This window comes from Echiichthys vipera (assembly GCF_963691815.1).
Source record: "Echiichthys vipera genome assembly, chromosome: 9".
NCBI classification, from domain to species: domain Eukaryota; kingdom Metazoa; phylum Chordata; class Actinopteri; order Perciformes; family Trachinidae; genus Echiichthys; species Echiichthys vipera.
This window is the reverse complement of record NC_139834.1, coordinates 18,892,510-18,918,443: the sequence shown is the minus strand read 5'-3', so window position 1 is coordinate 18,918,443 and position 25,934 is coordinate 18,892,510. Positions and strand designations below refer to the sequence as shown.

At 40.9% G+C, this 25,934-nt stretch overlaps 1 protein-coding gene across 1 annotated transcript; it reads right to left on the bottom strand.

The window, feature by feature from the left end:
• Positions 1-900: 900 nt before the first annotated feature.
• Positions 901-25,823, bottom strand: slc16a4 (solute carrier family 16 member 4; the record flags this gene model as incomplete). Its single annotated transcript, XM_083920120.1, has 11 exons — positions 25,691-25,823; positions 25,322-25,395; positions 21,591-21,727; positions 16,065-16,197; positions 15,427-15,559; positions 15,120-15,263; positions 14,746-14,907; positions 13,946-14,599; positions 8,228-8,439; positions 4,601-4,694; positions 901-1,109 (listed from the first exon to the last, which is right to left on the bottom strand). Exons 4-11 carry the CDS (start codon positions 16,179-16,181, stop codon positions 901-903), a joined length of 1,725 nt encoding a protein of 574 aa, XP_083776246.1. The 5' UTR covers positions 16,182-16,197; positions 21,591-21,727; positions 25,322-25,395; positions 25,691-25,823.
• Between the last annotated feature and the right edge of the window lie 111 nt (positions 25,824-25,934).

Genomic DNA, 25,934 nt, shown 5'->3' with positions numbered 1-25,934 from the left:
TCTATGTGAAAGTATGTTGTAGTAATTGGCAGACACAGCGTCAAGAAAAGGCTATTAATGAAGATATAAATACGAGAATATGATTTTTCCTCTAAATACTACCACATGCCTTACAAGCTACCCCTTTGCCTACAATAATCTGATTGGGGCGAGAGATTAAACTACTGAAGCAGTTGCTGCTTTTTGGCTTATAAGAGCAAGGTTACACATTGTGTCGTAGAAACAGGCTGCAATTAAGTGTTTGCTCAGTATCTTCATTATCTGGCAGTTAAAGGTCAGAGGAAATGTCATGCAGCATAGTCACAACTTGGCCCAAAGTGCATATTAGTGAGTACAGGTTTATAGATACAGTCAAAGGCTTCCAAAGAAATCGAGTGAGAAGTATCTCTTCACGGATATATGCTGCAATTAATGCCATCTCAGAAACAACAGGAGGATTTCAAGCTCAAATGCATCGCTTAGTTTCCTGCAATATTCTGTGCAGTTAAAAGATGTTTAAAAGCAGTTTTGTTGTTGCATTGGAAAACAGATTTAGGTTGTGTTTTAATAAGTTATTGTTGCAAAGCAGCTAATATTAAAAATGTGCTGCATTATGTATGTAGGGGATTATCTTCAGTTTGGTTGCATGTACCTCTGATAAGAACAAGTATAGGGGGTAAAATATTTTGCACACAGTAACATTTTGGCTCTTTAATAGTTCAACATAATCATCTATTTACCACCGTCCCGTTCTTAGACATGTTACTGTGGTCCTCCTCGGCCCTTGTTAACGCTCCTGCTGAAACTAAAGGTCACTTGGGTCCTGACTTTAAGCACGAGGCCAAGGTCCAAGGTATGCGGGCCCATGGCAAGTTACAAGCATGCTGGTTCAAGATCGAAGGCCTTCCTTGGGTTTCATTCCTACACAGCGCCGTTCTGTAGGCGGTCGGGGGCGAAGCAGCCGTTGGTCTTACAGCTGCTTTCCGCTCTCTTGGTGCGGGTCAGTTTGTTCCTGGCCTTCCAGCGCTGAGCCAGCGGCTCCAAGAACAGGGAGATGGAGGAGAGCAGATAGCAGAGCCCGGCCAGGTAGAAAGAACAGTCGTAGGTCTGGGTGTAGTCATACAGGAAGCCTGAAATCACGAGCAACACAGGAACACTTTAGGATTTTGTCTATTCAATGGTTAATACAAAGCACGTTTCATTTTTAACAGCATAACTTTATTTATATATCATGTAGAGACAAGCGGAGGAAGCCTGTTAAAAGGGCTGACACAGTATTTAATTCATGTCTGTACACGTTACAAACATTTTTTGAAAGAAATCTTGAAACTGGGAATTATCGATGTTAGACTTAGGTTTAGACTTGTCTTTATGGATCCCTTTGGGATGAACTCCCGCAAGGAGATTGAATTTCCAGCAGCTTACAAAAAAAACAAGGGAGTTATAAAACAATACAGTATAGGATAACCAATAAACTCTTAGCTCAATAAGTAGAGAAAGTATATATACAGTAAACAATAAACTCTTAGTCAAATATATATGAGGTAGATGCAAGAATACCGGTAAAATAAAATTCACGGAAAATGAAATCAGATAAATTAAATATAGAGGAATTGTATAAGATAAGACAAAATATGTATGACTGTATAGTATATGACAGAAATGAGCAGTAAGATTAAATTATTGCACTTGACTGGTGGATAAAGTTATTGCACAAAGAAAAGATAAGTGTCCAGGTATGTAAGACTGAGTAAATTATTTATTGCACAGTGAACCAGTGTCAATGGACTTAGTGAAAGAGGCACAACGATGAGTTGGGATACAATGACATAACATGATTAGCTATTATTTGTGTGTATAAAAATATAAACAATAATAACACTGAAGTGTTCTATAATAACATTTTTAACAATTATCAACGCGGTTGTGTACATTTCCCCTTCATTTTGGGTTCTTTGCAGCTTCATACTTCAGACTGTCAAAATGAAAGTCAGATTAGTAGCTGAGTTAAAGACGATGAATGGCAGAGTTACCAAATGTAGTTACTGAATATAACCGGCATTCTCTGTCCGGTGCAACCAGGCTGACGAAACTCAGATCAAACTGTGAAACTAGGCAGCGCCGTATTTCTTGCCTAAAATGTTTCTGGAACACATTTTATTGTACTGTTTGGCTGTAATTTGAGCGTTTGTGACCCGGTGTTACCAGATCGTCTCGGCCTTCCAGATTAGCTCGGGGTCCTGCCTTTGCAGATGATGTAACACATTATGATTGGCTGTACATGGGAAACGTGTTATTTATTTTCCTTCCAAGAGTGTTCTGCCTACTGTTATTGGCCAATGCTACTGTGATTTGATTGGCTAGTACTCATTCCCTCGACTCATCCCTACCAGCAATCTAGCTAGCGAACTGAAACTGACAACAACCAATCAGAGATGAGGAGTTTCTGACACAGTCGGGAGCGGTGGAAACTTGCAGATGCCATTAGGAGCACACAGAGAGGGCTCTGGGAGCGGACAGGAACAGAGGGTTGAGGTAAAGTTACAGGACGTCTCATTGTGCTGTCAAGATATTGTGACAGTTTTAGCAAAAAAAAAATAATTAAAGAAAGTTACTGACTTCTTGTTGTTTTGTCGCAAAATGAGTTTAATTAAAATGCTTCCTCCACACACTCTTGTAAAGCTGTAACAAACTTTCCGACTAACAGCCAGTCATTATATGTTACTTCATCTGTAAACTCAGTAGTTGAGCCCCAGGAGTACCTACGCCCGCCACCATTTTTTTCCCTCTTTAAAACGGATCAAGCACTGCACCGACGTGATTGTGTTGCTCTTGTTTGGTTGTAGGTCTATCGTATTGTGATTTTTGTCTGCAAACGTTGATAACATCCCTTGGAAGTTGCATTAGTCTGACGATATGATTGACATTTATAACTACAGATTAGATGGTGTATTAAGTCAGTCAGAGACCCTGTAAGTATTTATTCATGCACTACGTACATACAGTACACATACATGCATTATTACCAAATTAAAAAGGATAAACATAAACAGAGATTTTTCACAACGCAAATGTTCTTGTTAATAACCTCTGAGTGCTTAAAAGCAGTTTTTTTCTCCATAATGGACATTTGACATTTCCTCAGGTCTACATTCCAGAAGGTGAGAGTTCACATTTTTAACATGTGAGACTTCACTGTAAACTATACTGCAGGCGTCTTGTAAATTCCTGTGTCGTTATTTGGTCTTTCTTTACATGAGCCACGTTGACATTTCACTTCTGAAAACTGACACCGGATCAGATAAGAAGAAAGACCACATGAAATCTGCTGCTGATACAGCTAACAAACAGTTGACACACCTGAAGAGCTTAAAATGACAGCAGTGCGGTGGCTGGAAGGGGATAGTAAACAGAGCTATTCCAGTGCTGCCCTAAAGGGGGTCATTAGTCACATTTCGGAGGCCCAAACCCATAAGCTCCTCTGAGGAGATTGCCCAACACAGTGGGCAGGGACCATGTCAATAGGTTCAAGGGAACCCCCCCCTGGTTTAACTAGGGCATGAAGAGTTTTTTTCCCCTAGAACTAACTCACATATTCACAGAAAAAGAAAGTAGGTGAATAGATGTGTTTATCATGATGTACAAGCTCCATACAAATCTCAGATTGTATATATTAAAACAGGTTTGATTGACACAGCAGTTCATGTGTGGCACAGATGAATGATGCCTTTGGCTGTTTTGTTATTTCTTGGGCTGACCTACAAAAGGCATAGTTCATTAAAAGGAATCTGCCACAACCTGAACAAAAAAAAACGGATTCCAGATTAGAAACAGCTCTCTAACACTAACAAAGGCAATCTGCCATCACTTAAACATAGCGACTCAAACCCAGCCATGGACACAACACTGTTATTCTACTTGACTTGCGTCTAGGCAAGATGAAATTTGACCCAGTAACCCCTGTATGCATTTTTGTCAAAGCAACCGCAAAGTCCCAGTCTGCATTGAGGGCTGCACTAACTATAGGTTGTTTTTCTCCTGTGTGTTTTAGTTTTCACACTCCATAGTGACTGAATGCACATAGGCAGAAAGACACACACTTGGAGGCACTGCAAAGAATTCAGGGCCCTAAAGAAACATGTACCACAACACCCCCCCCCCCCCAAAAAAAAAAAAAAACAGGCTTATCAACCTATTCACTGACTCCCCCATTTACTCCTACACACACACACACACACACACACACACACACACACACACACACACACACACACACACACACACACACACACACACACACACACACACACACACACACACACACACACACACACACACACACACACACACACACACACACACACACACACACACACACACACACACACACACACACACACACACACACACACACACACACACACACACACACACACACACACACACACACACACACACACACACACAACCAGCCCTCTGTCAAATCCCTTTAAAACATTAATGTCATGGCTACAATCCTTCACATATGCAGTGCATATGTGTAGGATTGTTATTATGTACATGTGAAAAGTGGGTTAGCACATGCCAGACTGAAGGTTTTTCCATGACGTTATCCACTCACCTGCCAAAGGAGGTCCTGTGAGGCAACCCAGGCCGACAAAGAACATAGAGAAGCCCATGGAGTTGTTGACTTTCTCGGCCCCGACAAGATCTACCTGCAGAGCAGAGCAACACAGTCAACCTGAAGCTCTTCACACAATGGGTCATCTTCTTCATCTTATTTGCATTTTTAAAATGGAAAGATAAGTGTTTTTCATGTATTTTAGCTCTGTGAAAATCACATATAATTAACATTACTACCATATGATAACAAACATACACCAATCTTATTAAAAAGCTGAATGTTTACAGCTTCCTGGTAGCTATTAATTGATTTTAGTGTAGAAAAAACAACAACATGAAAAGTATGGTACACTTTGGGAACTCGTAGTATAAATTGTCTAAAACATGTAGAAAACCATAGCATTCGAAAGCTTCTTGTTCTGACAACTTACATGGGGAAAACTTTAAGTGAGGAACCCACCAGAACCCTGTTGCCCTACTCTTTGAAATTATCAATTCAAAAGTAATTTAACTTTGACTTTAAACAACAGTGAGTCACCACAACAGAAACTCCGGACAACAACAAAGACCTTTGACGGGAAGAACAGAGACACAACATCAAACTTCTTCAAATAGGACAAAATTGAAGAAGCTAACGCTAACCCGAGCCCTGAGCCCAAGTGATTGAAAGACGAGGACAATAAAACGGGATACTTTGGTAATTATAAACCAGTTCTGTGTCACTGCAATGTGGCCGGTGTGTGCAGATGAACGGTGTGTGGCTTCCCTCCGTGGTGGAGTGGAGGTCTGCTGTGATGTGCCGGATGACGTGTCAGAGCTGGTTTAAAAACAGCAAAGTATTCCCTTTGTAGTAAGCTACTGTCTGAACTCAAAACATTCAGAAGCAATGGGAAATAGAAGCGTGAGTTAAACTTGTAGAGTACAGTAGTTGTAATTCTCTATAACTGGCAAAAACATAATATAAAATAAAAACAACCCATGGCACATAAAACGGAAATTATAGGTTTATGTCATTGCTTTTCAAACATCACCGATATGAGAAACCTTTTGCTGCTCAGATTTAATTGTTGTCAGTGCTGGCTCCTGCTCTGAAATAACCCATCAATCAGTCTGGCAGCCGGTCGACATCTGTGTTTGAGGTGGAATGATACTTTTGTTTGCATTTGAATTATAGCTTTATACTTTTAATACAATGCCAATAAAAGGGCGTCTGAGCGACAACAGTCCTTACTTGCCAAGTCAAACTGGGTAAGATGCCATAATGTTATGGGAGATGAACATTTGACCTGCTTTTCCTTCTGAGGAAACACCTATCAAGAAAATCAGTGATGCATGTCCGCAGGCTTTAATACGAACTTGTTTTGCAACTCTGGGTTTGGCCTTTTTTGAATAATAAAAGTGTTGATGTTTGTTTAAACAATCTGTGTTCGTTAAATACAAAGAGCAGTGCTGACGATACATGATCTAACCCAAAACCAATAGAAATATTTTGTATATAATCCCCTAAAAAGATCTGTGTGCTCAGCTCAAATCTGGTATTTTACCTTTGACTGTCGGGACTGTCCGATGTGTTGCTTGAATGATTTAGAAAATAAGTTCCATCTTGATTTTACTGTTCTTTTATCGTGAACAGTACGGTGCGATGTTCAGTAAGATGAAAACAGATATCGATTTTAATAAATTTGATGCTCAGTGACTGGATTGGCTGATGAAATCTGAAATATATAATGTAAGTTATCCAGTTATCTGGAGGAAACCCTTTACTGAGATAATCTGTAGATTTTCTTTTAAGTGAACAGCTCGTTTGGGATTTTTTTCCCTTTCCATGTACTTTGTATATGTAAACCAGATGAAGTATTTTAAATAGCGGTGTCTTGTAATTTCACATAGGAAGGGCCAAATTTGGGCAGAAGTCAAATATGGATGTAAATGAAAATAATCTTTCAAGAAAACTGGTTTGACTGATGCCTCCATTCATATTCATAAAAAAAAGTGATGACATTTTTGGCCCAGAGGCATGTCCTGACCTTTGTGACCACATCATCGCCAAGTGAAACTACACCCACGTAGGTCCTTGCATTTTTCTCTCAGGTGTGATATGACCTAACGATACTGGATACTCGCTAACTTAATATGTCGTTCCACCCATAAAAGGAGCTGGGAAGCATCTCCAACGGTCTGCTTCAAGGATACATTTCCTTTTCAGTGTGTGACACAATGATCACGGAGCTTCGTTTTCAGGGCACAAAAGTCACCACACACAAATACAATTATTGTGAATTCAGTAGATTAGACAGTGTGATAACCGTGGGGGTCTTGCTTGATTGACGACTACCACATATTCTGCAACAATTAACTGCCTTCACTAATCTTTTTTGATTTTCTAAAAGACATTTTTCAATTGAAATTTTTCCAGAATATCTTTTTCTATCCGCCCTACCATGCCCTGTCATATAATAAAGAAACCATGATGGTATTTCTTTCTGGAGAACAGTTTTATACCAAGTGCCTAAGACCTTTGAGATCTGAATGAAAGTCAGGGTAGTTAGATCTCTCTCTCTCAAAAACTTTTTGTGTAGATTTTTATGATCCCCGGAGGACGAATTGTACTGACTTTGGAGATTACTCTGATTTTCATTTAGCACCACCATCTGTTAATAATTTCAATGTATCCAATTACTTTGTTTTAAGACCAAATGTATTTACATCAGCCTCAGCTGTACTTTGTGTTTAGTGCTCAATAGCAAATAATAACAGGTTAAACTACGCTGTAGGATGTTTAACATGGTACACATCTGCTTAGTGTCAGCAAGGATGAACTAAAGATACCATATTTCAGGCTTCGGAAATGGAATAAAATGGTACACACTTCCATTCTCTTAAATGAAGGTGGCCTTGTTTGAAGGTGTAGTGATCGTTATGAGGATGGATGAAAAGTTAAAATGTATTTTATGTTCGTCTGCTAACATTAGACATTTGCACAGACAACAGCCTTATTTAGGATGACAAGAATTGGTAATCTGAGGCGATCGCGGGCGTTAGTTTAGCTGTGTACCCAGATCTGGTGAGAGTTTCTCAGAGTTTCTCAGACAGAAACAGGTCAAACAAAATGTCCTACTGATCCATCTGTCTGAAAAATGCCATTTCCTTATTTACTTCCGTGGTTATCGGGCTAAGGGATCGGAATCAATACATTCTGGACCTGCCACTAGTCTCCTAAAGAGGCGGGGCTGTGACAGATATACAGGATTTTACTTTGAATTGTATAATCTTGCTTCCAAAAAATCCCGATCTCTTCCTGCAGAGAAATGTGCATTACCAGTTTTTCCGGTATTTTGGGGCCAAGCAAAGAGATGGGAGGAGAAGCACAGACCGTTGGGAGGCTCATTCAAATGAAGCAGCGCAAACTTCATTGTTTTGGTATTTTGTTGGATAATTTGTCTTAGGCTGAGAATAAATGTCTCAACCACGTTAGTTTCTTCCGCAATGTCCATTTTCTGCTAATCTGATCATTTTATCAATGACAGCAAACACAAAACTTGGAGCAAATGCACAGCAATAAAACAACAATGATGAAAAGTAGAGAGTAGTGCACAGCCATGTTTAGATAGGGGGGTCTCCTTACTAGAACAGGCAGCAGCAGAGCCATGTATCCACCACAGAAGATGGCAAAGAAGATAGCGTAAACCATCAGCAGGATGTAGGAGGTTGCCAGTGGGGAGAGCAGGTTGACAACGCCACAGAGGATCAGGTAGGCCTTGTGGTAGTGGTATTTATGGAACAGGTTCCTGTCTGTCATCCAGCCTGAGGCCAGCTGGGCGATGGTCTCTGTGATACCTGCAACAGAGGCAGACAGGTGAGGCTTACAAATGTCAAAGTAAGATGAAGATGAGTCTTGGCGGTGAAAACAAAAAGGTGCAAGAAAAAGAAGGCCAGTAAAAAGGAAAAACTTTCAGCTATTTTTACTGTTGTGTTTCAATGTTTCCTTTAAAAGGTATGTGCCCAAGACTCCTTGGAAAGTATTGTTGATACAGCATGACTTATCCTGCTTAAATAAAGTAAAGGAAACTGTTTCTTTAAGAGAAGAGTAAGAGAAGAGAGGCCGACCGGGGACTGCAGACAATAAAATATTCAGGTAGTAACAGGAGGCTGCTCTTTGGTAGGCTAATGGAGTTTTTGATGTAATCCAAAAACCATGAGCATCGCTGCTCTCTTCACCGTCAGATAAAAATGTTTCCAATATTCAAAAAGCTTCACATTAAATATAGAAAACATATCCAGTCCAGCCAAAGCCACCTGAGAAATTAGCTGAATAAAGCAGACTGAGCATCAGGTACTAGGAATAAATAATATAGTGCTATGACACACATTTTCAGAGACATTTATTTTCTTAAAGTTTGAGGCATTAAAGAATCAGTTCATTCAAATTTAGTAAAAGAAAAAAAGAAAAACTCAAACAAATGTATACATGCAGGTAGTTCAGTCCAGATTGAAATATCTCAACTATTAGAAGCATCAACATGACATTGATCCCCTGGCTTTTCTTCTAGCACCACCATGAGGTTGACATTTCTGCTTTTTGTTGAAATATCTCAACAACTATTGGTTGGTTTACGATGAAGTTCGGTGTACACTTTCATGTCCCTCTCAAGATAGATTGTAACACTGTCACAGAGTGTGGCTGTAGCCCCAGTCACATGTAAATGTTTCCTGAGTGATGACATTGATGTCAAAAAACATTTGTCCTTTGGTTGAGGTAATCCTGGTGGGACAAACACTGCTACAGCAGAGCACACTGGTCAGAGGCTGACATCGTTGTTTGCATTTTGAACTGACGCTTCCACAGAAAGAGTTAAATGTCAAAGTCAGCCACGGAGATGAGCTGTGCAGCTTAGGTAATCCATTAAGGTTTCATGCATGGACTTGTGAGCATTCCTTTAATATGCTTAATAAAAACAGAGTGTGGAGGGGATGTGTGTGTGTGTGTGTGTGTGTGTGTGTGTGTGTGTGTGTGTGTGTGTGTGTGTGTGTGTGTGTGTGTGTGTGTGTGTGTGTGTGTGCGTGTGTGTGTGTGTGTGCGTGTGTTTGCGTGTGTGTGTGTGTGTGTGTGTGTGTGTGTAAAAGTGGGGCAAAGACAGAACATGATGGAACAATGATGCTCTGCAGCAACACAGGTCTGTACTGATAACAAACGTGATGTCTAGATAAGTCTATATACACTCCCAGCTGTTTCTGTCCTTGAGAATGTTTTCACAAACAGTGAGCGGCAACATGTTCAGCTGTTAACATCTGTATTACACTGGCAACACCCAGGCAAACTACTCATTATGCACTCGATCCTACCTGATTGATTGTTTGCTCCAGTCGGGTATGATGACTGGGCAGATATGTGCTGTTCTCTGCTGAGGTCAACTGGAACGTGATAGGCAGTGCAGAAACTGCAGTGGCTTATTGACCGCTGCAGGAATAGCTACAGCAGGCGGCGCTGAGCCATTGATCAATGAAACAAACTGGTTCTATGCAGATCAGAGTTACCCATCCTTTGCTCAGCCTCTGCACCACAACTGCACAGGCTGCAACCACTGACACTCTGAACTCAAAGAGAATATTTTGTTGAGTATGGATGGGTTTGCATACAGAACGTATTACCAACTACTATATGAGATAGATTTATCTTTAGTGTGAATTAAGGTAACTTTACACAATTCCACACGTGGATCATTAATGATGATCAGATACATCTTCACTCTTCAAAGCTTTGAATGAACTTCATATGAATAAACAATGAAATGCCTCATCTGTGAACACCTCTGCTTTCCTTACATAACAGACTCTAGAGCATTTCTCTCCCTCGAGGTTAGAAAGATGACATGAGGCAGCTGTGCTGTGTTTATGTGTCCTCCTCTAGCGACCCAAGAAATGTCCTGGGGTGTCCCCTGCTTGCATACAGACCAGTTGTGAGTTTGTTTGTGTGTTTTAGCCTCAGCAGGTTGGCTCAGGCCTGCAGCTGTTCCTGTTCAAACTCTGAACACTGCAGTTTAAATTTGGCCTCTCCAAGTAGCACCGTACGCCAACTACACCAGTGTCATTATTAGATCTCTCCTGACAGGTATAGAAGGTATATAGTATGTGCATGCCCATGGGCATTAACAGACCATCAGGGGGTTGCAAGGCATGGAGAGGTGCCATTCTCTTTGCTACAAAGAGGGACATTTTGTCACTAGATTAAAGCAAAGGGTTATGAAAGGCATGTTGGTTTTCCCAGCTTCTCTGAGGTGGCAGTTGGCTTGTCCTGCCTGCTTCTTTTCCACATATCGACGCCTCAGTGCTTCTCTGCAAAGTATCAGCCACTTTAGAACTGGACTTGAACAAAATTGGGAGCCCCTCTTGTCACTACGCCAACAACTTTACTCAGTTAGCTGTTGCTTAGCAACTCCAGTTAGCACCAGTGTTGGTGGCTGAGGGTTGACGAACAGGCTGACCCGAACGATAGTGGCCTCCCTCCCTCAGCTGAGTCAATGGGCCTCTATGACAAGCGCTGGGTCGGGGAGAGATGGACAGTGGGACACTGGGATTGTGGCTTTGTGGTGTGGGTGGCACCCCGTCTTTCTCGCTCGGTCTCTCTTTCAGTGCACATGACCAGAGAATGTGACAGAACAAACGTGTCACAGTCAAAAGAATCTGTCAGTCTTGCTGCTCGCTGGCACTGCATCCTGGCGTGAAGCTCAGAAGTAAGCCCAAAGATCATTGGGGAAGATTCAGACATCTATATCCTCTGGTGTTTGTTACAACGCCATAGAAACAAAGTAGAAGTTGGCTTAAGAGCCTATAAACCATATTTGTCAGTTCAGTGCTTCATTTTAGTGTATTCTGGGAGGTATCTCATGGTAAAGTTATGAACTGGTTGACAAAGCTTTGCTGGTTCTTCCCAGCGTCTCCGCTACGCTACGCTCTCGTAAAAGGTCAACGCTATATTCACTAGACTCACATATAGGCTCGGGTACAACGTTAGAAAACCGTTGAGCTTTGCTATGTTTGCTTGTGAGGAAGAACAACATTGCCAGCACGGTTTACAGTCCACCATTAAATCTAAAAACTAAGTTTGAAACAAATTTGGATTCCATACAAAAAGTCGACAAGACAACATGCAAGACAAAGGCATAGATCTTAAAAACTTTTTCCAGCTTCAACTCAAAAAGATCTAAGTTCAATCACTGCATCAAATTAAAATAAAATAAAATAAAATATTTGGGATTTCCTGGTGTTTTATGAAATATATCTATTTGAAGGTAAGCAGCAGTGCCACTTTTATAGAATTTATTATGGAAAATGAATGTCTTTAATAAACAAATGTTGAGAACTATCAGACTGCATCGTACCGCACCAAATTGAATCACACCGTATTGTTATGTATTAAAATGTATTGTTTCCTGAATGGTATAGTGGCCCATGTATGTAGATTTATATCAGATTGTCCTATAAAGGAGAGGTGCACACCCCTAGTATCCTTTGTAATTCTATATTGAAGTGTTATTTAACTCCAATCTTAGTTTCGGCTCAATTCGTAAATGCTTTCATCCCAGCTGTGTTTCTTGTGCAGGCCATAGGGATTTCTTGAGACGTCTTTCTAACATTTTCTCCAGCAGTGGTGGTATCCAGCTAGTGCTGCTGCACACTAATGCTGACATAGGGAAAACTGTATATTCACAGTCCGTCGACATACCGTACATTCAAATAATTTTTGATTTTATCAGGACATCAAAGCCAAAATAAAAGATTAAAAGAATAAAAGAAGTGATGTGAGTAAATAAATGTATGCACTTCTTGTACAACTATGACGACAGCATCTCTTACACTCTTTCCCGTTGTTACTTCCTTAAGTAAGTGATAGCTGATTTAACCTTTTAAAGGAGACACTTTTCATCAAATGCAATACTATCTCTGTCGCTGAGGAATGATTGACTGACGAATGGATAGTTTACAAAACAGAAGCATGTAACTCATAAAAGCACGACCCCATCTGGAGCATTTCAATTATTCACAAAGCCTGAGCAAGCACTCTTAAAGAATTACATGCACATGTGGTCGGTGGTCAAAAATGTTAATGCTGTTTTCTGTTCGTATGGAGTGGCCTCATCAATGGCATACTGCTGAACCCACCCGCCTTGGCCAGTGGACCAAAGTTCAGCTATTATATAAGCACGTTCATTACATAAGACTGCAGAGTCTGAGCAGCTCACAAATAATTAATGCCAAGAAGTTGAATGAGGACTTTTTTTGCATCGTTTCTTGATCTCAGTCTTAAAGAAACCTGGATGCCTGCTGGAAGCCACATTTAAAGACAAACTGCAGCAATTCACCGTCTATTCAATCAGGAGTCTGTCAGATTTATAAAGACCGTCAGGACTTTTCTTTTACTCTGTCTCTCATAAAAACAGACACGCAAAAAGTGAAGCCAAAGGATATCCCGTCCCAGACTTTCCTTCGGAGCAGTATTTGTCATTGTTGACGGTCCGTTTAGCAACTTGAGTCGCAAGAATGGAGTTGAGAGACAGCGTCTCTATTAACAGATATAAATAACTAGCTAAATGGAAAAGCTAATGAAAAGCTAAATCTTTATCAGCTGATAGCAGATGGGTTCTGTGATTGTATGACGGCCAGAGCGTTCCACCTCTTTCGCTCTCCACACCTCTCTCTCCCTCTACCTGCAAGCAACCCAAAGCCTGCTGGTGGGCTGACTGAAGCCTACAGTCTCCTGTGAAGGCACCCACCTGTAAGCGGCCACGCCCTTAATTATGCAGAACTTTAAACCTTAATATAATTTAAATGGGTGAATTATATAAAAATTCCCCTCTCGACAGTTGTCATGAATAGTGAAATTAGCTGTAGAGACCAAAACTGTTTTTGTGCCAGGTTGTAGACATGTTTATTTTCATGTAAAATTGGAAATTCTAACATGGGGGTCTCAGGTGATTGAGAGCCAGCCTCAAGGAGCCATGTTTGAAGAACTGCAGTTTTTGACAGGTACTTGTTGGCTTAATTTTTGACCCCCATAGGTTGTCACTTGGATGTAATGTTTAAATTAGTGACTTTTGGAGTTCCTGGTAGGAGGTCCTTTCTCATTTTGTACTGAGCTAGGCTAGCTAGCTGTTTCCTGCTGTTTTCAGTCTTTATGCTAAGCTAGCTTGCAGCAGCTTACTGTACAGACATAGCAGTGGTATCAATGATATCATCTAACTTTTGTCAAAAAAAGAGAATAATCTCTATTTCAAAATTGTCAAACTTTTTATCTGAAGTGCATCATAAAACCATAGTAGATAACATTGACCAATGTGTGCCTTACCTGCCACAGAGATAATGAAGGAAGCATCCATGGCATCAATGCCCAGGGTTCTGGCTCGAGCAGAGAGGTGGAAATAGGGAATGAAGTAGGCCAGCTGGCTGAAGACCAAGGACCAAGTGTAGATACAAAAGAATGGGTCCTTAAGCAGGGAGAAGTCCAGTACTTTGGCTTTTCTGACAGTAACTTCACTTGGCGTGCTGGCATGTGAGGGAAATCCAACAATAGTGGACCCATTCATGCTGCCATTGAGCTCAGCTGAGTTGTCTGGAGTTGTGGGTTTACACTGACCCAAGTCATGGTGAGGTTCATGGCCATTCACACCATTGAGGACCAGTCTGGTAAGTTCAGGGTTCACTGACTGGTCCTGGCGTCCCTGAGTACATTGGCCCCCCAGGTTCTCAGCATTCCCGTGAGGGGGAGGAGGAGGGGATGGGAATGAGTCTGCTTTGGAAATACCATTGGATAAGTGCGAGGAGCCATTCAAGCAGCTCTTAGTGTATTCCTTCTCTGAGGAGCTCTTGAGGGAAACAGCAGGGCTCTTCTGAATGGGAGAAGAGGTAATGCTTGACACAGGAGGCTTCACATTGATGGGTCGCAGCAGCATCCCAGAGGCCACCAGATTTAGCATGAGACCGCCAAGAATCAGCATTGCGCCTGTAGGAGACAAAGAGAGCTCAGGACCCATAATGTCACCTTGAATGTGCTGTATTTCTTCTTACACAAAAAGAAAATGCATTAGAAAACATGCTCACATACATTACACATTGTGCACAAGTCATTTAAAGATTTTTCCAGCATACCTTGCCAAGCATACTTGTCCAGGAGCAGCTGAGTGAACGGAGCTAGGGCAAAGGTCAAACCCATCCCTGAACGCCCAATCGCATACGCTGTCGCTAACCTCTTTCGGAAGTACAGTGCTGTGACCACTGAGAAGGATTGGTATAGTAGTGCAAAACCACCTCCTAAGAGGACAAAAAAAAAGGTCATTGTTATCAGACACTGCTTCTGTCACAGGAATGTGGGCAGACAAGTAAAAATATGACGTGATGAATGTGAATAATAGAAGACAGATAAGAAGAGTTGTCCTAACTTTGTGGTTGTGAGTCATTAGGGAAAAAGGTTTGGTGTCTTGTCATTGAGGCATTTTGGCAAAATGCCACAAAGTTCTACTCACCCACTATCACTCCCATGCTGATGTAGAGGAAAACCACACTGTTGGCAAAAACACTCATGAGGAAGCCTCCGCTAACCAGCACTGCCCCTGCGATGGAGGTAATTCTGGTTCCTAACTTGGCACACGCCACAGAGGCAATGGGTGCTACGGAGGACACAGGAGAGGAAGCACAAGGACATTAAATCTTTATTTCTGATGTTCAATATCTTACAAATCTATTGGAAAGGACAAAAATGAATGCATCTATAAACTCAACACAGAGCTGCGTAGGGGACGCAGACAGAGTTGACATTTTTCTGATACAAACCTCCAGACAAACGCAGACTCGACATGATGGAACCTATCCAGCTGATGCTCTCTGACGAGCCCCCAAAGTCATCTTGGAATGCCACAAAGAAGATCCCAAAACTCTTCAGTGTTCCCATCACTAGGACGTTTACCTGCACACACACACACACACACACACACACACACACACACACACACACACACACACACACACACACACACACACACACACACACACACACACACACACACACACACACACACACACACACACACACACACACACACACACAACACACACACACACACACACACACACACAGACACACACACACACACACACCAAATAATGGGAAAGAGATCAGTGCTAGCAAAAACTGCATCTTTTGCAGGCTTAATTACTTAATTAGTGTTCCTGTCCCTACTTATGCAAAGGAAACATGAAAAATATAAATCAACAATTGTGCATTGAGAAATATTTTAAATAGTCTTTTCCCAGCCTTTCACCTCCAATTGGAATTGCACACACAATATACGTGCAATCAATCACATGCAGTGTTTGGTGAAACTAGAACCATTCTGCTAGTCGGCAGTTTTGGGTTAAATATTTGCATGGTCTTCTAGATGAGGGATCATAAATAACTGAGGTGAACGTACCAAGAAGCAATGCAGCACCACCATCCAGCCCCAACCTCCATCTGGAGGGTCCTCATACTTGATTTCTTTTTCCTTCTCCTTCTTAGTGGTCATGGCATCCTTCCTGAACAGATTCATAGCTGCCTTGGTTTCACTACACGGGCACAGAAGAAAAACATCAATAACTTCAAAATCTTATAGGATGGCTAATCATGAGCATTCAACACACCATAGTTCATCAATGATCTAGCATAACAGCACGTAGTATATCAAGCAGGGTTTCTCTTCTACTGCAGTGGACAACATGCATTGACGGCATAAGAAGTGACGCAGTAGAACTCAACATAAGTCTGAGAGAACGTTTGAATGTCATGTGTTTTCATATCAATCATTTTCTCTTAGTAAATGTTTTACAAACATTTACAGTATTGAGTCTCACTGAATCCCATCTATACTGTTGAATCATGCAGTTTTTTTAAGTTAAAAGTAAAATAAGAAAAAATATTAATCAGTCATGCATAAATGGCTAAATGTATGTATGTATGTATGTGAGTTATAGTACTTGGGTAGGCATGCGTGTGTGTTCTCTTAGCCTTGCAGGTTGTGAGTGAGCTGGTTCACCTGGGCTGATAACCTCGTAAGCCTCACTCTCTCACAGCTCCTTTAGCATGCATCGTCTTCATACACCATTTCCCCCTCACCCTGGCACCTGCATACACCACTGATGTGACTGCTTTGAGTCTCATTTATTTGTTTCATAAATACATCAAATTATTTTATTATTTTTTTACAACCACCTTCTTTGACACAGTACAAACAAACTGCATTACCTTCACTAGTACATTCATTTGCGCTTAAATAACCTGCCGATTCTGATCTCTGCTGTTACCTGACTTTGTAAACAACATGGGAAGCTCCGCCGTCACTACTGTAGCTTCAAGTCCTCATATACAAAATAATTAAATCCTAAATTTGACTATGGTAACAGTGTGTTCACAGGTTGGTCCAAAGTCGATTCCTAGAGACAGGTGAGAGAGTTTGTGGTTTCTGTAGAGTGATCAATATAACTCAGTATAACTGCTTCCTGGAACAGGCCTCTGGCTTTTCGGGTTTAAAAGTTAAAATTCAAAAGATAAATCAGCATGAAGCAAACTTTAGCCCATCATGACATGAACATGGTGTCAGACGTGCTAAAAGGGCTTCAAGATACACATGATTGAACATTTGCACTTAATGTAAACACAGCTGAGACCAGCAAAAAGGAGGTGGAAAAAAACATGTTTAGCTGTTCTGTAAGCGTCACAGATCAGTGACTAAATATTACCGTCTACTGTCCATATGGCTTACTGGATCATTCTGTACCCCAGAGATAATAGATGAATGGCAATTGTCCTTTTGAATGGTTAAAATGACTTTTTTTCGTTGTTTAAACCCTTTCACCATCTTAAAAAAAAAAAAAAAAACACAAATTGAAAAAACTCAAAGAAATTAAGAAAATGTTCTGAAAAAAATGTAGCATCTTCCACACTCCAACCTGCTACTCTCACCTCAGCAACCTCGGTACCTCAGGAGCAAATGAAGTGGGAGAAAAAATTTAGATATAATTGGTAAGGTTGTAAGAATAACACCCACCTTTAACATTTGGGGATCCTGCAGGTAACATGCGAATAGGGGATGTTTTTGTTCAGAATGAACACCAACATTGAGTTAAAAATACACTTAAAATGTTACTACACCAGTAATAGCTGTCTTCAGGTGTCCGACTAAGTGGCCTGCAGATGGACAAAGCATCCACAATACTTTGCATTCACATCATAATTCTCACAAAACTGGAACTGAAGACATTTTACAAAATTGACAAAACAATTTTTTCTCTGCAAAAGTGCTAAGGCTTACTAGCCACCAAAATGTTCCAAAGTGAGAGTACAATACTACATTATTCCCTTAATAAGAGGTCATATTCGAATCCCAATGTATACCATAGAACACAATGATCCAGTACACACTCACAACAGGCACGACAATGAACAAATGTACCATAAACCTACCAGGGGGAAGAGACTCCAAACAGCCTATTCTACCGCCAAAACAATGACCACAAAAACGTACCAAATTTTTGCATCCAAATAAAGTTTACTTCAACAAAAAGTTAAATCAAACTGCCAAATTAGAACAGGTTTACACAAATAGTATTTGTTTCGTTACCATGAACTAGTGAAGGTCAAAAATGAAATAATTTATTAAAACAAATTGATGAGATGCGAACAATTAGTAATATCAGTGGTGCATGCGAATGCCGGGATGAGTGGAAATAGTGTACAAAGATGTTTGCAAGAAAAGACAACAGAAAGCAATCAAACCATGAGGGAGCTGAGAGCGCTGTGAGAGAGTGAGGTGCACTGAACTGGCCAGCTTGGCAGGCTTAGGAGCTCATCAGGTGAGTCAGTTCACTCACGCCAGTCCACTGCCGGCAAGAGGAGAACACACAAGCCACAGAGCAGACATGCAAGAGGTGTCATCACCTGGCACAAGTCAAAGGTGATAATGGATCACTGAGTGAATTGATAATTAAATGGTTAACATTGCATGAATGGTGAACACAATGTCCTGGTGTCTTTGTGCGTATAGTATCGATAGATGTTTAACTTATGGAGTTAAGTCTTGAGCCGTTAAGACTGCAGCTTTGTGAACTGAACCTGCCCTCCTGTCATGAGATGATTGAGCAGCGACCTGTCCATGCCTGTTTTGAGAGACAACTGTACTGCAGTGACGTGGCACCTTACTTTTCAGCCTTTCTTGTAACATGTTTCCAAAGGACCCTTCTCCAAAAACTTTGACTTGTGTCTGGAGATTTCAGTTTAAGTGTGCTTAAGTGTACGGTATATTTAGAAGATTTTCCCAGCTTTACTTTGCCACAAGACAGCCCATTCAATGGGGACTTGAAGATTTTGAACACACCGTCAAAGCCACCAGGCTCCTTTGACAAAAACAGTAATTTTACCTCGCATGGGAGTAGCCACTTTACCCCTTCCTCGATCGGTTAGTTTGTTTGTGTGTTATTGAGCGAACTAACAAAACTAGCCAACAGGTAAAATTAGTGTTTTTGTCAAAGTAGTCTGGTGGCTTTGAAGAGAGTGATATAGTAGCTTCAGTTCTGCGGTATAAACGCTGTTTAACAGGAAGGTGAAAAGGTGAAAATACTCTGAATACAGTATATTCAAAATGATAATGATTTTTTTTAGGTTTACATTTTGTGAAAATTTAAGTGAAAGGGACAAAAAATACAGTCTGACAAAATATGTGTGTCCTTTGCTAGGAAACAAGTAACTTCTTCCTATTTACCAACTTTACTATTTATGATCTGAAATATGTGCAACATTAAACACGTGATGGTAGGACATCATCTGTGTCTGTTCTGCTTCTGTTCTTCAGATCAAACTGGAGAAATGTAAAACTCTTGCTTTGATGCCAGGTCACTCGCGCAGACTGTCTGGTGCAAGCAAAGCAAAGACATCTTGTAAAAAGTAGAAGGAGAGGGCGTAGTAAACCTGTGTTGTGTGTGTATCACCAGTCTTTGGTAGCCTGCATCACTAACTCAGTCCAACTTAGACATGTATAAGAAGCAGAGACCACATTAGTCAGAGAGCGGATTAAAAGGGGAATGAATTGGGCCAGTGTACTGCGAGGAAAGTATCCCCTCAACCCCTCACCAACCCTCCCCCGCCATGTGCTGTACACACGTTGTCCTCAGAGTGTGCTTGAGTGCATGTGCCGGGGTCTGAGGGTTTGAGCGATGGGGGAGATCAGAGCTTTGTAGTGCGGTATTAACACCATGTTACTGCACAATTCCACCAGGACACTCTCTCTCCAACTTATATGTTGTGTTTCTAGTTCTGTATTACATTTAAGTTAAATTACTTGGTGACTTATGTTCTCCAAAATATGAACCTATATGACCTACAGAAAACACTCTAACAACCAACCAGGCAGACCTTTTCACTTCCACCCTCTCAAAGCCTGATTTATGAGGGCATGGCTGTGTATGAACAGTTCTGAGCAAACTGAAAACAGAAGTTTTAAAGGGGCCCTGTGGACATTTCTTGTAAACAAAAGTTATGTTTACATTCAGTGTTGTTCACCAAAATTGTGTCCTCAAACTCCCTGTCATGTGCTGATAGCATTTCTTTCCTCGTAAAACATTTGCCGAGCTGAGTTTTTTTTTAAATCCTGTATTATTTACATCCATGTCTACGAGCTTGCTGGCGCATTGCTGCATATCTTGGCATGTTATTTTCCAATTGTTAAATTATTAGCAGCAATATGTTCTGCATGAACCGTGTGCATGCGTGTCATGCAGGGACACCGATCAACGGCTCTACTAGAGTTAAAAATAAAACTCCACTTTAACAACAATAACCGCCTTAACAATTGTTTAACAATTTTGGGAAATATGCTTAAGATGGGAATGATGATGAGAAAATCAAAACAACTCTGATATCTGTCTCTACTAAAGTATTAAAACTACCTGATGGCTGACTGGTTGGGGCACATACCACATAGCAGTGACATCCACAAAATGATTCCAGCCAAGACCTGTGTCGCATGTTAAACCATCTCTCTCTCTCCCCCTTATTTCTCTCTGTCTCTAGACCACTCCCTCCAATAAAGGTGAAAATGCTCATTTTGGGGTGGTTGCTGGGGACTACTACTATTTGTTCACAGTAGCCACTATAATTCTAGCCACTGGTTAGGGTGTGGATGACTGCAAGCTGCAACAGTTACGCTGGTATTGTTTTCACCTTGTGTGTGTGTGTGTGTGTGTGTGTGTGTGTGTGTTTGTGTGTACGTGTACGTGTATGTGTATGTGTTTGCGTGTGTGTGTATATGTGTGTGTATATATGTGTGTGTGTTTGTGAGTGTGTGTGTTTGTGTGTGTATATGTGTGTGTGTGTATGTGTGTGTGTATGTGTGTGTGTGTGTGTGTGTGTGTGTGTGTGTGTGTGTGTGTGTGTGTGTGTGTGTGTGTGTGTGTGTGTATATGTGTGTGTGTGTGTGTGTGTGTGTGTGTGTGTGTGTGTGTGTGTGTGTGTATGTGTGTGTGTGTGTGTGTGTGTATGTGTGTGTGTGTGTGTGTGTGTGTGTGTGTGTGTGTGTGTGTGTGTGTGTGTGTGTGTGTGTCTGTGTGTGTGTGTGTGTGTATGTGTGTGTGTGTGTGTGTGTGTTTGGGTGTGGGAGTGAATGTGGGGCAAAAACAGAACATGAGGGAACAATGATGCTCTGCAGTGAAACAGGTCTGCACTGATAACAAACGTGATGCCTAGATAAGTCTATATACACTCCCTTTTGTTTCTGTCCTTGAGAATGTTTTTGTTGAATGGTATTGCTTTCACCTTGTCAGTCTGTGTGTGTGTGTGTGTGTGCGTGTGTGTGTAGTTACAAACCAAAATAACCGTGCAGGAAAAGGAATGACAGATAACCACTGCGGTTAGTTGTTAACCAGAGCAGCGTCAGCATCATTAAGAGCTATTCTATAGCGTGCTGAGTTACCTTTTAATGCTAACTTGGTAGAATACTTGAAGGCTCTGGAGGCGAAGAATAAATTCAGGAGTCCTATTCTCCGAGTGTCATTCTCAGGTTGGTCAAAGGACACTTGTAACTATGTTGCACCAGAATTAGCTTTACACCTGCAACAAGAAGAGGAAAAAGATGAGTGACGTAAAATGGCACAAGAAGATGAGAAAAAGAGATGAAAATTGATGCAGGTGCACGCTCACATCTCTGAAACCTGAAAGACACATTTAGCACTATCCAAACAACAATGTGGATGTGTTGAAATATTTCACAGGCTCACTAAAACTGATCCTCTGGGTAACACAACATGTAGCCTACAAAATGAAATGCAGTCAATGTAAACTGTTGTTGAGATATTTCAAAGTGGTGGATTGACCGGCACATTTCTAGAGCTATGCCGCTACCTTGTTGCAAGAAAATGCCAAAAATAATGTTCCACACACCTGCGTTCAACTTCCACTCATCTGTTACATCTAGGTTTGTAAACATGCGAAAAGTTTGTGTGACTTCCACTTTTTGCATTAATGAAGAAAAGTCAATGAAAAATCAGAATTAGGCATCAGGTGGGTAATTAGCATGGATATATAAAGAACTAGATACAGCCTTCAAGGCGAAGCCCAGTTCATTCCTATGAACGTTTTTGGTGGCTAAGCCTCCATTCAAAGGCTGTGACTGTTGGGCCCATAGAGCGGGCGCACCAGAGACTTCTCCTGACCAATCTGACCACTTCTGGTTTAAGCGCTCCAGCTAACTTGAACGGAGATTAAATAATGTAATTGTGTTGCTCTTCTAAACTTGCTGGAGCTGATCCCAGCTGACATCGGGCATGAGGCGGGGTACACCCTGGAGAGGATGTCAGACTATCGCAGGGCAGAGAAGGTTGTAATGTTCAAAAAAATGTATCCACAGGTTTTCTCTTTCATCATCTACATGGGGCAAAAAGACTTTTTGGGCCCAATGGCATCATGTGACGGACATGGAAGCTGTAACTCCACCGTTTCGCCACTATGTCAAATTGGCTTTAAAGTCCAGCGCACTTCCAGCGGGCCTGGTTATTAGTCATGATTACATGTTCACATAGGCTTTCTTACGGACGGATAAGTACACAGTTATATAGTGCATTATACTGGAATCAAAAACTGTGGTAGAACTACTTACAATTTCTGTGGAAAAAAATATCACAGTAATCACGGCTATTTTGGCTATTTGGGCTCTTTAATCTGAACAATTACAAGGAAACAAGGTTTTGCACAAAGAAGTGATTCCAAATTGTAATAGCCACTTAAAATAGAGCTCAGGGTGCCCATTCACACACACATGCCCAAAACTTTATTAAAAAGGATCTCAAACGTCATCCTTTTTTGGCAAAATGACCAATGAAAGACTTCATACTGAAGACACCTAAGGACCTTTACTCATCCGGCTCTGAGGCAAAATTAAATTCAGCAAATAACAGCAACCTTCAGTTGATGTGCTAATATTTGCTTGCAGTGCAACTCCCTGTAGGCCTGCAGCCGCTTCCAGGCCTGTTCTGTTACTGTGTCGAAAAATTACAATGTTCTGCCCTTGCATGTGTTTGTATTTCACATTTTAAAACAAATTATAGTTTTCGGTCAAGGTTTAGTTTGGACATTTGGACTAATGCAGGATGGAAAGCAATGTATTGATATTGACTACTGATTAAATATTTGAATGTAAAAAGTTGATTGGCTGGGCAAACTTGGCAATATGGAAGCACATCTCTCAAAAAATCACATATTCAAGGAAACCTGGGGGAGCCGCACAGCTGTAAAGGTTTATTTTGACTATTTTGGTTAAAGGCTTTTGTTTCTATTGTTCAGCCGAAAGCTGATTGTATAATATTGTGAGGACTCAACTAATTACCAACAGCAGAACAATTTCTTATTAATGTTAATGTAATAATCACTTATCTTGAGATTCTATAGAAAACACTCTATTTAATTAATATTGTTTGTTAGTATTTAATTCCTATTACATCATACTATCGATACATTATCATTATTATTAATAACATTATTATAAGCAATATGATTAATAATAATAACAATTATTATTATTAAAAATAAGAATTATTATTTATTAATTTCTTATTATATATGGAAGAAGGGTTTAGGGAGAAGGGGTGATATAGAATAAGTTATTCTTCTCACTCCTTTAAGAGCTTGTAAAGAAACTGTTTGGACATTAAAATGTTGCTTTATGATTTTCATTGCTCTGCAAATATTGCCTGTAAAGTCCAATTGCTGGATTATTTCGATTATGTTGTTGTTCTTTATTCTTATTTTATGTCTTTAAAATGTAAGATGTCTACCTATTCTTTGAGCGACAGAGAGAGAGAGAGAGAGAGAGAGAGAGAGAGAGAGAGAGAGAGAGAATTGTGTGAGAGGAGGGAGGACTGTGGTGGGAGCCTTGGGGTTTCAGGTTTACATGCCTCATGGGTCAGTTATGAGGGCCCCTTAGCAGAATTTTGCTTAGGGACCCAGGGAGGTCGGAACCAGCTCTGTTCCCCCCAGTCCCAGCTGTGTATGTCTTAAAAAGCATGAAAGTAAAAATTTAAAACACGAGTCAAGTGTCAGGCCAGATGTCCCTCTGCTGATGACCCTGAGCCCTCGCCACACCCTGGCTAAACAGGCAAACATCCACACCTGCAGAAAGTCGGAGAAGCACAGCTGTTCTTTAAAAAACCTGCCCAACTGCTTTTAGGATCCACACGTTTGCCCTGTTATGACACATTCTTTTAGTTTATTGTACAGCATGAGAGGAGACATTTCAGGACAAACCTGAGCTACAGCTGCACTGACAGACAGCGTGTCAGTTTTACGATAGAAGCCGCCACTTCAAACATCTGCACAGACATGTCTTCAGATGAATTACAGGAATTAATTAGGAGCTTCATGGTAGAGCTGGCAGATGTACAAAAAGTGGGACGAACAAAGATCCTGCTTCCAAAATAGTTATAAATGTCACTGAAAAAACATTCAGTCCTGCATCGCGTAAAAGTGAAAAAGGTCTGAGAATACATCACATGTGCTGACATCACTGTAATATATCCATTATATATAGAGCAATACTTGAATGTAAGATGATAAATCTCCCTCCGCAGCGTTATGGTGCTGAAATGCAGCCTGTGAAAGTTGTTTTTAAACATCCTAACTTGCAGAAAGTTTACTCAGTCAGTGATGACTGAATATGAAAAGTCATGCTCAGACTCTAAGGGTGATGAGTGGGGAACATGTATTTGAATCCTAACGGGACAGGTATGCAAAATTAAAAGGCGCCGCAAAAACACACAAACTTACTTAGAAAGTACAAATATAAGGACTAGCTACAAACCTGCCAAAAAAAAAAAAACGCATTTGTGCAGATTTGCACTGATAGCTGAACTATTTCCCCCTACAAATGACTTTGTCAGCAGAACTACTCTTTTGCAAGATTTTGCATTTTTTATACAGATACAGAGAAGAAGAAAAAGCTGTGCTGCATCAAATTGATTGAAACATTAGACCCAAATTCACAACCTGGAGCCTCCAACTGTGACATGTGAGGAAAGGCACACGTCGGTCCTGAGGAATTGTGAGATTATGTAGTAAATGCAGCAGGGTGTTTATCGGAAAGCCTTTGGCTTAGTCCTCGGAGGCATACACACACAACTGTATTATTGTGGGGAGAAAACAGGGAGGTCTTACCGTGTGTAGCTGTGAGTTAGTTGTTATCTTCACTTCACAGGCCTGTTGCATTGCGGCCGTCGCTCAACTCGACACTGATGGGGAGGCAAGAAAAAAGGGGGGTCGTTGAAGCAGACACACTGACACTTTACCTCATCTGTGACATCTTGAAAAGAGGCTCAAACCTGCACTCCTCACGCGATGTGGCTGAAAAGTTTTACAAACAAAAATAACTTTTCGAGCCTCACAGAGGATAACAGTCTGGAGGGTACCTAACAAAAATATATCATCAAGAAAAAAAAAGAATAACAATCTACCCTAAATACTCTTATGTTCTTCAGTCAACTTAAAGATTGACGAGTTTACTTAAATGTACAAATGAGTCCATACCTGAAATCTCCTTCAGTCCTCGGCGCGCTTCTGCTCCAATTCTTAATTAGTTTAATTTGACGCTTAATTTGGGGATCTCTCGCTCCGGGGTTGTGCGTCCTAGAAAGGCGTGCGCGTCACCGGTGAGGGACTTTTTGGCAAAGAGAAATTGCTGCGGGACCTTTTTCTCCGGGGATGACCGTGCCATAACTTTGCCTCTTATGAGCGAGTCCCTCTGAGTTGCATCTCACATCTCAGCCTCAAC